Source organism: Aplidium turbinatum, chromosome 3 (genome assembly GCF_918807975.1).
Source record: "Aplidium turbinatum chromosome 3, kaAplTurb1.1, whole genome shotgun sequence".
Lineage (NCBI taxonomy): Eukaryota > Metazoa > Chordata > Ascidiacea > Aplousobranchia > Polyclinidae > Aplidium > Aplidium turbinatum.
Genome location: NC_137474.1, coordinates 21,183,993 through 21,198,382, shown reverse-complemented (window position 1 = coordinate 21,198,382; position 14,390 = coordinate 21,183,993). Strand labels below are relative to the sequence as shown.

General features: G+C 38.1%; 1 protein-coding gene across 1 annotated transcript; it reads right to left on the bottom strand.

The window, feature by feature from the left end:
• Positions 1 to 1,118: 1,118 nt before the first annotated feature.
• On the bottom strand, positions 1,119 to 1,592 carry LOC145766629 (uncharacterized). Its single transcript, XM_082578343.1, has one exon. The coding sequence runs from the start codon at positions 1,590 to 1,592 to the stop codon at positions 1,119 to 1,121; it is 474 nt and encodes a 157-aa protein (XP_082434469.1).
• Positions 1,593 to 14,390: the final 12,798 nt, after the last annotated feature.

The following is a 14,390-nucleotide window of genomic DNA, read 5'->3' as shown; positions in this document are numbered from 1 at the left end:
GTAGCCATGCAAATGAATAGGACACCCCAACGTTTGACTAAGCTTCTGCTCATTTTGACTGACACAGGTCCAAACAAATCAACACCAGTGTGCTCGAAGGGAAACTTAAGTACAGACACCCTACACGCAGGCAAGTCACCCATAACTTGAGTTTCACTGCGAGCACGACGCATTTTACAGTACTGACAACCAACAAGATATCTACGTACAGTGCTAATAGCACCACATAACCAAAATTTTTGCATTATTTTGGAAAGCACATAGTTGGCGCCAAAATGGTTTGACATTTCATGTTCGTGTCGCACAAACAACTCTGTAATACGATGATTTTTCGGCAGTATAAATTGGTGCACGGTTTCAAGAGGCAAAGCCGACTTCACTATTCTGCCCCCAACCCGCAATGTGCACGTAGCATGATCATAAAAGGGTAATAAGTTTTTAAGTTCTAGCAATTTAACACGAAATTTTTTGCCACAATGTTTGTAGGCATAATCAAACCCGAAAAGGTTAATCATCATTATAACGTTCTTGCTATAATAAGATTCTTGCGCAATACGCACCACGTCCAACTCAGCCAGTTTTCTCTCGTGAGATTTTATGCAACCAGTTTCCAACATGAGATTACTTTTTAAACCTCTCTTGTGCAATTTATGCACGACATAGCGATAACGGTACACAATCATTTTCACACAGTCATGTAGATTAGAACAATTTTGAGCAATACTTTGGATATAATCAGGTACATCAGAATTGCAAATAAGCACAGTAGTTTGTTCATTAGAATCACTTCTGGAACGAAGAAGCTTCAAGATCAAGCGGCGCTGGTTCGACTCTCGGGGTGTGCGGTTGAGCAACGCACGTTAAGGACTGCTCTCCATTCAGCGGCATCTAATGGATGGAATAGTTCCCTGGCAACAAGACTTCAACAATCGGAAACTTCACTCTGTCAATCACGGTGACCGGGCCTGCGTCAGTGATTCAAAGCCTCTACAAGTATGCGAAACTGCCAGGATTAAGCTCTGCAAGAAGCTTTCCCAGTCCGAGGATAAAAAATTCAATCAATCAATCAATCAATCAATGACATTCTCTTTTTCACAAATTATCGCATCGTTATGATTTCAAACAAACTCACTCTCCACTTCACTCTTGTACTCTAGAACATCATTCACGCAACCACTAGGCACCCGTACATTGTCACAATCAGTATCAGACACAATGTCACTCAATGGTTCATACAGAAACATAGGACCTTTCAGGTACACAAACTCAGGGTCTGCCTTCTTTGGGTCAATGCCACGAGAACATAAATCAGCCACATTGTCTGTCGTTGATACATATGTCCATTGATCATCGTGTGTCAATCTTTTGATTTCAGCAACTTTGCGCGTGACATAGTTCTTTAGCCTTTTGCTCTGGCTTTTTATCCACTCAAGAACAACACATGAGTCAGAATACAAACGACAGTTGGTAAGAGGCAAGCCAATCGCTTCTTTGATTTGATGATGCATATTGGCTCCAAGCACAGCAGCAATTAACTCAAGTCTGGGGATGCTATGCACAGTATTTTTTGGTACAACCTTAGATTTGCCCATTACAAAGGCAATTTTGTAATTGTCATATTTAATCATTCTCAGGTAGGATACACATCCTAACCCTTTTTCAGAACTGTCACAGAATGTATGTAGTTCATAGGTATCTACCTCTACATTCCAATAACATCGTGGTATCACCAACTGTTCCAGACACGGTAAGCTGGACACCCATTTTTTCCAACGCTTCATTCATTCATCAGGGATAGCATCATCCCAGTGAGGTACTACTTGGCATATCTGCTGCAGCAACACACGTCCTGTAAGTAGATAAGGTGCACACATCCCTATTGGGTCAAATATTTGTGCAATTGTAGACCACAGTCCTCTTTTTGTGTTTGGTCTTGGTTTAATGTTGACCTTTGGAGCTAAAGTTTTCTTAGAGGGATTCCAGTGTATCCCAAGAACTTTATGCTCTTGCATTCCATCCAGTGAAAGACTATTATTCTCAACATTGAATAATAATCGAGAAGAGTCAAGACACTCCAGTACCTCAGGAGTATCGGACACAAATTTTCTAACTTCAAAGCCTTCAGATTTCAGCAATGGAACTAGCTCTGCAACACTTCTCTTGCCATCTTCCACAGTTTTGCACGATGTCAACCCATCGTCAACATAAAAGTCACTATTAACAATGTCAATCACATCAGTAGATGCCCCAGTTTCATTGTCAGCAGCAGTTTTCTTCAAACAATAATCAGCCATCGACATACTACAATTTAAACCAAAGGGCAGTCTTTTAAATCGATAGGTCATGATCTCTTCATCTAAATCATGATCCTTGAACCATAAGATTCTTAACAGGTTTCTATCATTTTCGTTTATGCCACACTGCATAGCCTAAACATCTCTTGTATGTCGCAAGAGAAACCAACTTGAAACCTTCTAAACCTCAATAGAACATTGCACAGCCTTTGTAGGTCATCCTTTCCTTGATGTAAGACAGAATTGAGAGAAACTGAACCAAACTTAGCAGAACCATCATATAGCCTACAAGTCTCTTTTTTAGCATGTCTAGTAACAAAGTGTGGAATATAAAATATGCGTCCATTGTTAGATTCAGTTTCAACATCAACTTTCTCAATTTTGTCCGTATCTATGAGCTTCTGAATGGTGTCAACATAAAATTGCCTTGTATTATCATCTCGCTTTAATAGCTTTCTTTGTTGCATCAATCTTGTTTTAGCCTGACTTTTATTGTTGGGCATATTTAAAACAGGGGTTTTTAGTGGTAAGTCTAAGAAATATCTACCATCCACCTTTCTCACAGAATTATCATAAAGCTTGGCACAAATTAAGTCATTTACAGATGGTGCTGTATCTTCATCATGAGGATTAATTTCAAAATCAGCATTTAGCCATTGCTTCACTTCAGCATGTAACAATTCACATGAATCAGCATTACCATTACATACAAATGCTGACTCATCATTTTTACTGCAGTCATTTTGCATCAAACAAACATTATTTGAGTGAATAGATACACAACTAGATGATTCATCATACCTTGGTCCAGAATGTCCAACCAGAACCCATCCAAACTTGGATAATTTTGCAGCTAGCCGGCATTTGTTGCTGCGACGCACTTCTGTCAAGTCCAATAATTCTTCATAGTCAGTACCAATCAAGAGATCTACATGTTTGCTTTCTATTGAAGGCAAATCTATACCTTTCAGATGAGATAGTTTTGACAATTCAATGGTTTCTTTTGTAGTGGGATTGTTATGCCTAGCTACCTCATTCACACATAAAACATTCCTAACTCCAAACACTTCATCATTTTTCATACCTTTTACATCTAAATCAATTGTGATTTGTGAATCCTTGTTCATGAGTTTGCGCATTCGACGTAGACATACGTATGCTAACCGATTTTTGTTCTTGAACATCCAACATTTTCGCTAGCCTTTTTGTTGCCATTGTTGTGTCACAGCCACTTTCCAGCAGACAATTCACCGTGACTGACTTTCCTGTCACAGGAGATCTCACAAAAACAGGAATGACAGGTAAAACTCTTTTAGTGTTATCAAGCAAAGCATTGTGTGTATAAACATCAACATTTCTATCATTAGCACTGATGCTACTAGACAGAGCATTATTTTTATTACATTGCAGGTTTTGCACAGGCCTTTGACTCTCCTGTTCTGCTTTATCTTTAACACACTTTAACAAATAATGATGATCCACACTCCCACAAATGCGACAACCAGTGGCGTAAGCAGGGGGGCATTGGGCCATGGTCCCGCCCCCTTAAAAATGGTTTAGTAGTTAACGACGTAGATTAAGGCATTTAATATGTTTTGCATTGCTCTGTCAAAGCAATCACTGTAACAATGTTGTTTTATAGACTAAGCCAATACGAAATACATGGCCCAATCCACCTACCCCACCCCAGGTATGCCAATGTAGAATAACGTTCTGTAAGCCTATTATAGTGATTAGTGAGAGAAATGGATAAAGTCTAAACTAAAACCATACTGGGATACCATGAAGACGTCTGGGATATCAATGGCCAGTGGCGTAGCCAAGGGGGGGAGGGGGTTACAACCCCCCCTTTGGCACGCGTATGACGTCACGATATTGGAAATGATGATTTCAGTCTCTTTATGCTCGGGAATAATGATGCTTTCAGTCTAAAAAAAACTTGCCTAATTTTAAACAAAACTGCATTAAAAGAGCGAGTTTTGCCAATACCAAACATTTAAACATCTCAGCCAGGAATTAACAACAAGAAAACATAGAGACTTAGCTTTATTTCCGAAAAATGTCGAAAAAAACATGATCTTATCCTTTTGCTATGCCACCTGACAGCACCATTTTACAGGAATATTCATACCCACATTTTTGTTGAAAATGCTCTCAGAATGCACCAAATTCAAAGTAATTTTTCAAAATTTTCTGGGGGAGGCTCCCCAGACCCCCCGCAGCTGGGTGTCGTCTTAAGCAAAAACGTCGTCGGGCTTCGCCCGCCGGTCGTCAAAGCCCTCCCTTTCAAAATTCCTGGCTACGCTACTCTCCATGGCCCCCCCTTGAGAAAATCCTGCGTACGCCACTGGCGACAACTATACACAGACTTGCAATCAAGCTTTAAATGACCATAACTCAAACATTTATAGCAGCATTTGTTAGTTTTAGCAATGGACCATTTGTCCTTACAATTTAGCTTGCTAAACTTCACACATCTCCACAAGGTATGTAGGCCTACATGCTTGTCCATACACCCTTTTACAACACAAGTAAAACCACTCACACTTTGAGAATATGTCTTCACATGAAATTGATTTTCTTGTCTGTCAAATTTATGAAATTTTTTCTTAACATCAGCATTAGGACTGTTGCCTTTGGTATCAACTGTATCAGGTTGCATCAATAGGTGACATACAAGATTCAATTGTTTTTCAACAAAGCTTACCAACAAGATAAAACTTGGCATGTTGATGTCAGCTTCGCATAATGATTCAGCCAGCTTGCCTTTGCTTCTTTTAGGCATACGCGAAATGATCTTCTTCAAGACACCAGGTGAGTTTAAACTAGACATTTTAGAGGTGTTTTCAAACAAAGTTTTTACATCCTCTAATTCATTCAAATAGGACTGAAAAGAGTCAACTGTCCATTTCACAGACTCATTTCTTGTGATGTGAGAGATGTGAGCTTGCGTCACAGCACAAGAATTTCCAAAGAATTTGTGTAGCTTTTTTAATGCAATCTGTTGAGCAAGTTTGGGAACTTTAATCCTATCACAGCATTTGATAGCATCAGCCGCCTTGCCCGAGCATCTTGATTGTAAAATATCATAAATTAGGCCATGCTGATCAGTGATCACCATATATTGCACAAACCCTTTCCATGCCATGAAAAAATGCAGTATAATTCTTGGGATCACCGTTGAAAGCTACCTTTGCACCACTTTCCATGAGCACTTTGCCAGCAAGGTATTGGTCACCAATGCTCTGGTTTTGATTGAAGCTTTTTCTTGTATTGCTGAAAGTATCACCACTATCACCAAGGCTCAGAGTAACACCATCAAGGTCCTTTTGACCAGGTGAAGAGATAGTAGTATTTGCTTTCAGCACATTTTGCTGAAGCGCAGCATCATCATCAAAATTCCCTTCAACTGTCTCAGAAACCTTAGTACTGCCCCCGTGGTTTGGCATACTAACTGCATTGGAAGTGGCAGCAAGAGGATCAATAGAATTTGTTGGTTCAGCTAACTCTCTTGTTAGTTTTGCTTCCAATTTCTTTTTCTGTAAATCAAGTTCTTTTTTTTGTAGCTCAATTTCTGCTTTTTGTAGATCAATTTTTGCTGATTCGTCCTGGCTTTCTGCAACCATAGCAATTTGCTTAGGGGATAGTTTTTTGTATGAAATAAAAGACAAAATTGACCTGCTTGATTTCTTGCTGCTTGCACTATTTGAGGTAACATCAGATCTGCTAGAACAATTCGAAGAATTTTTTTAAGACGTTTGTCTTAAATGAGATTCTAATACTCCTTTGGCTTCAATTGCTTGTTCTTCAATGTTAACATAGTTGGTTTTTACCATTACATACTGAGTATTCATAGCAGTCAGTTTATCAGTATAATCTTCAATTTTATCTTCATTGTTGTCAGTGGATAAACTTTTAATAAAAGCATCAGTAAAACACATAGGCGTAGCCAGAGGGGGCGAAAGGGGCCATGGCCCCCCAAATTTTCAAAGTTTGGATTCCGAAGTTGAGCCCTTTGTTGAAAATATAATAAAATTTGTAGAAATTTATAACGTCTTCCAAGACATCTGGCTATTAACACCCCAAGGACTTGTTTTAGACACACAGAAAGACACCAATAAATTTTGCAAATCGTAAATCGCGCAAAATTTACTCGATTTACGTTTCTTTTAACTAATCTGTGGAAACAATTTCAGAATGGCTTACTCTGTTGGGTTTTTGTGTAGCTGAGTTTTTGGTATTCTCTAATTTTAGCCGCAAATTTTGCCCGTTTGTGTGTATAAGAGCTACCTTTAATAAGTTAATAGCTGTTTATCTGCTAATAAATTTTATACCAAATATTACCCTAAAAGTATTTCCAGAAAGCGCTATAATCCATTATTTAAGTGTAGTTTTGCAAAAATTTTCCGGGGGTGCATGCCCCCGGACCCCCCTAGAAAACGCGTGCCTTCGGCACGCTCTAACCCCACCAGTTTCATTGCTTCCCCTTGCTCAAGCCACCAGGATACGCTACTGCACATCAGGTGGCGATGTCTTAAATCAAACACTTTGTCGTTCTCTTCAGTTCATCAAATATTTGGCCCCTCCCAAATTTTTTTTCTGGCTACGCCACTGGTAGAACAGTACAACACATCGAAACTTCCAGTTACTTCAGTGAATTTTTCTTTTAATTTCATCATGTCAATTGGGGGTAACATTAATTTTGAAAATTCATTTACAGTTTTGTTAAAACTTCTGTTTAGTTCCCTTAACTGCCTTTCCGAAGGAATTTCACCATTAAGTCTAACTACAGTTTTTTCTCCTGAACCATTAGAGTGTTCTCCATTTTGAGAGCTCATATCCTCCTTGAGGAACTGTGTCCTTTACCTATTTAATCACCAGACAAATGAAATGTTTTTATATTGTTAATTATATTGATTCTATCTTTTGTTAAGGCTCTCACTCCTAAGCAGGTTTTCAATCGAATGAATACAGTCCAGTCTGATTCAGCATATTTTCATATGTATTTTCAATATCCAGGGTGAGACTATTTACATTCAAATAAGTCAATTCTAGATAGTTAACTACAGACTAGTTTGTCGATAAAAACATGTCTACCTTATGAGACCTTATTCCGGGGATATAGTGAGTACCGGGATATGAAATCACGTGACCTCGCGACAGCACTTCTGCGCACAGTAGTGTCACTGTTTGGCAAGCATTCAAAGTTTAAACAAGCCTGTTGGTGGTTGGGCTGCACGTTGAAGACTAGTTAGTAGTTAGTAATGAAGTTTAGTTGTGCAACAGGGACAGAAAAGCTAATGAACGTCTTTTGCATGCTGGTTTTCTGTGGGCTATCTGCAAATACACATCTAAATACTTTACAAGTGGATTTAGACTAGGTTTATAAAACATTACGGTATTTTGTATTGTCCATTGAAGCAAATTTGTGTGATCAGTGTTGTTTTCTGTGCAAAGTGGAATAATAAGAAACAAAACAGGCAGTTCTGAGATTATTATGGTTTCTTTTTTGTATTAAAAACATGACTGAGGTCTGAGGATACTTTTTGTACAAATGATTAGTTTGTGGGCCTATTGTACCGTACATTGGATAATGTACCGGTAGCCTTGTCATTGTAGTGAGAGCTTTCAAGAGTTAATTTGTCAGAACAAGAGCTAGTAGTAAGAGTATGGGTTAATTTCAATGCATCACACCATCCATACACTGACTAGTATCATTGACTAATCCAATGTAGCTTTGTGCATATTAAATTGTGCTAGGCCATAGGCAGGTGAAGCAGTTGCCCAGGGCTCTATCATCAACAAAGTCATTAATTTTGGCAAAAATGTATGTACTAATTAAGCAATGTTTGGGAAACTACAAAACTAGCACAATCTGATAAAGTAGGTTATGTTAATTTGTTGTTTGTAAGAGCTCTACAACTCCAAAACAGTATAGCAGTATTTGTACCCACAGACATGAAATCATTTGTAAACCTTTGTGCATCTGCCCAAAATAGAAATTGCAAAAACCTGTAAACATACTGAATAGGCCTACACTTTTTGCTACTTCATGCCCACCTGAAGAATTGTTTAGCCTACTTGATTAAAAATGTTAAAAACTTTCAATTACTCCTTTATGAAACATTTCTTCAGTTTAGGAATAAGAAATTATATATATATATATATTATGGAAAGACCTTGTTTAAGAGAAAATTGACATGCAGCTCTGCTCATCCGTTTTGAATATATACTTTGTTAGCTTAATACTAGCTAATACCGTGAAACCTTACAACTTTGCCCGGGTGGACAACTTTGCCCAAAATTTGTGACTTGTATATCCGACCACAATACGGATTTCATGATTTAGTGGTTTTGTTTAATGGATGATATTGTTCAATATGAATGTTTTATCAATTGTTTCAGCAGAAAAAAATAACTTTTTAAGATTATTTTCATTAAGTTAATTCCAAATGAAAATACAAGAGAAAAAAATGCAAAAATTATGTGTCGGAAATTTCACATGGGGGTCAAAGGTCATTTACCCATGCAGAGTGTTTTCCATATGGAAAGCTTCTATATTTATTCATGAGTATGTGCAAATGAGTTTTTATTCAATTTAAAGAAGTTTGATATTTTTTTGGGCATTTTAGTGGTTGTGACCCCTTATTTTGTGCTTTGGGTACAACTTTGCCCACTCCTCATGATCACTCCAGCGAACACAAACTGCCTATTTCTTGCATATAACTTTTATAAAGTTTGTACGTAAGGTCATGAACTTGATTACAGGTCACTAAGAGACACATTGCTGTGATTGATTAAAATAGCATCATGAATATGAGCCATGAGGTGATACCTCATTCAGCTAAATCTCTAATTGCTAGCAGTTTTTAAATCAGCTGGATTGATGGCTATGATTTTTTCTCTGTTGTTTAGTTATAATTTTTAGGATAAGCTTGCACACAGCTCTGGCTCCAGGGCTACAGCTTGCTCCATCACTAGTGCTGTCTACCAGGTTGACGTTCCAAATCACCACATTTTGGCACTACTGTATATGACATCTGACGACGTTGTGCAGAAAAAATATGGGAATCTATATCAATGCCGACATGGAAACAACAGCAGCTCTTTCAAAACCAAACAAAGATGAATTAATGGTGTCTAATTGGGTAGTGGACAGTGGTGGAATTTAATATTGGTTCAACCTCCCAAAACACAACGGGTGACAATAGCAAATTGTATATTGATTTCCATTAAGGATAGGCTAGGGGATCTCCTGACTAAGAAGCAGCAGGCCAGCGATTCTCCATCAAGTATCAATTAATCATTCTTTATTGCAAAAAATACATGGAAAATCAGCAGAGCCTTATTGGCATATGCATTTCGCTCTAACTATAGAGCATCATTAGTGCCTTATTCTAATAGAAACTTTTATTTAAACAAATAGATTCTATTTGAATAAGGCACTAATGATGCTCTATAGTTAGAGCGAAATGCATATGCCAATAGGGCTCTGCTGATTTTCCATGTATTTTTGTAATAAAGAATGATTAGCAAATTGTATGCGGGCCAAATCACAAGAAAAGTTTCCAATTCACTTTATGAAGTCAAATTCTTAATGCCCCCATACAATTTGTCTTGTGACAAGTACTCATGGCCCTTGAATGAGGATCAGACCTTTGTGGACTTTGATGCAATATCTCGCGTTCTTCCAGAACCAATCGTTGATCAACGAAACAATATTTTCTTTTCTGTGTAATTTGTCACAAACTGTAAAACATGTACTGTAATCGTTTTGCTGTTGGTATCCAAAAATTCATTTTTGTAACATCCACTGTTGCCGCTGTGTCACAGAAAGGTGCATGATTGATGATACTGTCATTCAGTAGTTGTTCATATTTCTTTGCTGTTTATATTAGGAATTTCTATTCAATAAACAAGTTGATTTCAATATATAATCGTTAAGCCTGGTGTGGCTAATCGCGACCATGAGGGTAACCAATTGTATAAAGTCCCTACCAATTGGGCAGAAAGTTATTTTTCTACTGTAAGTTAATTTTAAAAACACTGCTTGTGGGCAAAGTTGAATGATACCATGTTAAAATTGCTTGATCCACAACTAAATGTGTAAAATATAGCCAAAAAACTAGCTGTGGGCAAAGTTGCCACTTTGGGGACAACTTTGCCCAGCAAAATAAAACAAAAAAAAAATTATGAAAAAGATTACTTCTGATAATTTAAGTTGTTGCATGCTTTAGCACATGTCTTTGCAAACCAGATAAGCCATTGCAACAAGAATTACCTCCTTTACAACAAAATTTACAACAAATAATTGTCAGCTAACTCATGATATCTGGGCAAAGTTGTAAGGTTTCACGGTACCATATGATACTTTGTTAATATCATACTGACCATAGTTATTTTTTTATTCTAAAGGACGAAGGTCTTAGTAGTCTATTGCATAACAGACAGAGTGAACGTAAAGTGCAGAGTTGGCCAGTTTCACAGTAGCCGTAGTTGTAATATACGCTAGGCCTATATATTCTTAAACTCAGTCGATGGCTGTTTTGGTATTTGGGCACTTTCATTAAAATTGCACACATTTTTACCCCTAAAGTGGCTCTGTACGGATATAGCTGTAGGCCTATGCTATAACATGAAGTACCGTACATCAGTATAGGCTAACTAAAGGGCTAGCTTGTTAGTAGTCCAGAAAGTTATTTATAAACAAAAGTATACTATACATATGTTCGCCCCGATAGCTCAATTGGTTAGCGCGTCACTTCTGGAATGAAGAAACTTCAAGATCAACAGCGGTGCTGGTTCGACTCTCGGGGTGTGCACTTGAGCAACGCATGTTAAGGACTGCTCTCCATTCAGTGGCATCTAATGGATGGAATAATTCCCTGGCAACAAGACTTCAACAATCGGAAACTTCACTCTGTCAATCTCGGTGACCGGGCCTGCGTCAGTGATTCAAAGCCTCTACAAGTATGCGAAACTGCCAGAATTAAGCTCTGCAAGAAGCTTTCCCAGTCCGAGGATAAAGATTCAATCTTAATCAATTATGTTAAATTTTAGTAGCAATCCAAGGTTTTAATCTGGTCTTTCATTTAGGTTTTATTGTGATAAATTCAGTGCTTTAATAATCTATATTTGTGAAATGGGGTTTGTGTGTTGTGTAACAAGCTGTAAAAGTGGGTACAAGTCTTGCAAGACTGTAGTGAAAGTACCAATGTTTTGATTTCTGAAAGATAAAGAAATGAAAAAAAGATGGTGCTTGTTTCATAAATTTAATTGCAATGTGTGGAAAATCATGTCTGTTACAACACCTACAAAAGGTAAGAATAAGATCAAAAGAATGGCTTTAGTTTGGTTGTTAAATTTATTTAATTAGGTTGAAATTGTGTAGAGTGACAACAGTACAGGCGCGGATCTAGGAGTTTTTTTTGGGAGGGGCCAGAAAATTTGAAAATGAATTAAAAAGAAAGAAAAAGAAAAAACAGATATGAACAATCAGTGGCGTTGCCAGGAATTTTGGGGGTTTTGACTGCCGGCGGGCAAAGCCCATGGCGTGTTTGCCAAAGGAGACACCCAGCGGAGAAGGGCCTCCCCCAGAAAATTTTGAAAAATTACTTTGAATTTGGTGCATTCTAAGAGCATATTCAACAAAAATATGGGTTAAATATTCCTGTAAAATGGTGCTGTCCGGTGGCATAGCAAAAGGTAAGATCATGTTTTCTTCGGCATTTTTTTGGTAATAAAGCTAAGTCTCTATGTTTTCTTGTTGCTAATTCCTGGCAGAGATATTTGAATGTTTGTTATTGGCAAAACTCGCTCTTTTAATGCAGTTTCGCTTAAAATTAGGCAAACTTTGTTTTAGAGATATAGAGACTGAAAGCATCATTCTCAATATCGTGACGTCACACGCATGCCAAAAGGGGGGGGGGTTGTAACCCCCCCCCCCCCCCCCCCTTTGGCTACGCCACTGTGAACAATGATACTACGACATATACGATATGCTATAAAATAGACATTAAAACAGCCATGTTCATGAATAAATTTTGCTGGAATAAAAATTGCTAAGCATGCAAAGTAAACTTGAAATCTGGTTTAAAACCCTGTATGCAGTGTCCATGACCAATTGGATATTTATATGTTTGCAGATATATAGCCTACGGTAATTGATTGAAATTATGATGAAGACTAAAAACTATAAAACAATTCAGGTTTCAGATTGGTTCAACTGATGTCATTTGGCTCAGCGTTGGTTTCAGCTGAGCCAGCTGACCAGCTCCAACAAATGTTGCTATTAAAATGTATATCATAATCGATGGATAATTTCAACCTTAATAATAACAAAAATAATTCCCCCTCCCCCTCCGAGATAAGTTAATTCCGCTGTGGGACTAATATCAGCTGTTTAGAAGCATATCAAACCATTCAACAATTTCTCACAAAATTTCGGGGGGGGGGCCCGGGTGCTTGGCCCCCCCCATAAATCCGCGCCTGCAACAATATAATACTTATTACGGCCCAGCAAATAATTTTTTTTTCTCATTTATTCACTGTCTTCTGACTTTGATTCGAGACAAAAAAGGTTCGTTCTGGCGAGGATAGTAGGTCTAAATTGTATGTTGTGTACCAATGTGTTGGGTGTACAGTAGTTCACTACTCAGAAATTACTAATGTGCATTGCATTTTTTCAGCTTTTCGAAAAAGAGATGAGATGTGTTCTCCAATTAAAGCTGATGGAATCAAACAACAACCGAGTTTGACCTTCTTGGGAAAAGCTAGAGATCTGTTTATACTTTGGAAAAAAAGAAACCTTTCTGGGCTCACTTCACAGACATTTACTGCATGCATTTAGACCATGGGTGCGGTTCCAGAGTTAGCGCAACATTGATAACCAACCATCATTTCACCTATGTTCTCACTGGAAATTTTTTGTCCAATTCAATAGAAGGACGGTTTGGGTGGTGGGTCTGCTACTATTCGGTGAGTCCGATTCGGTGAGTCTGATTCGGTGAGTTCCTAACTTCTAACCCCTAACCTTAACTCCTAACCCCTAACCCTAAAACGGCAATGATAGTTAGGCTACGGTACCCAATAATTAAAAAAAAAAATGAAAAAATCCCCCGTTAAGGGATCGGACTCACCGAATCGGACTAACCGAATCGGACTCACCGAAACGGGCCATTCCGTGGGTGGTATCAGCAAGCCAATGGTGGTAATTTTTTCATGTTTATAAAACAAGTTCTGGAAGCTGAAAGAAAATTCGCACTCTTAGTTTGTTGCAGCAACATGATTTTCTTGCAGCAGGTAACCTCACAAGTTCACAACCCGTGATGCTTTTCCACTCGGCTTTGACGTTTCGGTGTCAACTGTTCCGTCTACAGATGTTTGATGGTTTACTTTTTGTTTTCTGCGGTTATTGTGAATGACCTCTCCGATGCTAATGTGACGTATTTTGTGAGCGGATACATTGGCTGCAGTATCTCTCGAGTGCTTGTAAGGTGTTATTGGTAAAAAATGTTGATGGGCCGAGTCTCCTTGAGTCGGTACCACATTATCATGCACATCTTTTTGAAATAGCTGACGTGGTGGTTTATCCGCTCCCACAGAATACTATGCTCTGCAGTGACAGCGCTGGCTGTTCAATATTACACTGCTATACTGTGTAATAAGGCGATGTGAAAATCAAAAAATTTTGAAAAATCAAAAATCGAATTATCACACAGGGTGACTATTGCTATGTAGAGTATTTCTGTAAAATTTCACGCAAAAATATTCAGTAACCTTAAACATGTAGTCGATTTTGTCCTTGGCATTTGTTGCCAGCACAGAGTTGCCAGGTACAAATTTTTTGAAGAAAAAACTTTGTTTATTTTTTTTAAATTGTAAAAATTTCCAACTTTAACAACCACAACAACAATTACATATGATGTCACTGCTAGTTGCCCTTTTAGGTAAAGGCTGGCGGTGTACGGTAAGATATTAAACAATCACCTGGCAACCCTATTTTTGCTTGGTCAGCAAAAACTGATGATATTAAAGCCTTTTTCACTTCTATGGCAAGAGTAGGAATGCACTGTGCATAAGATAACACTTTGGTTT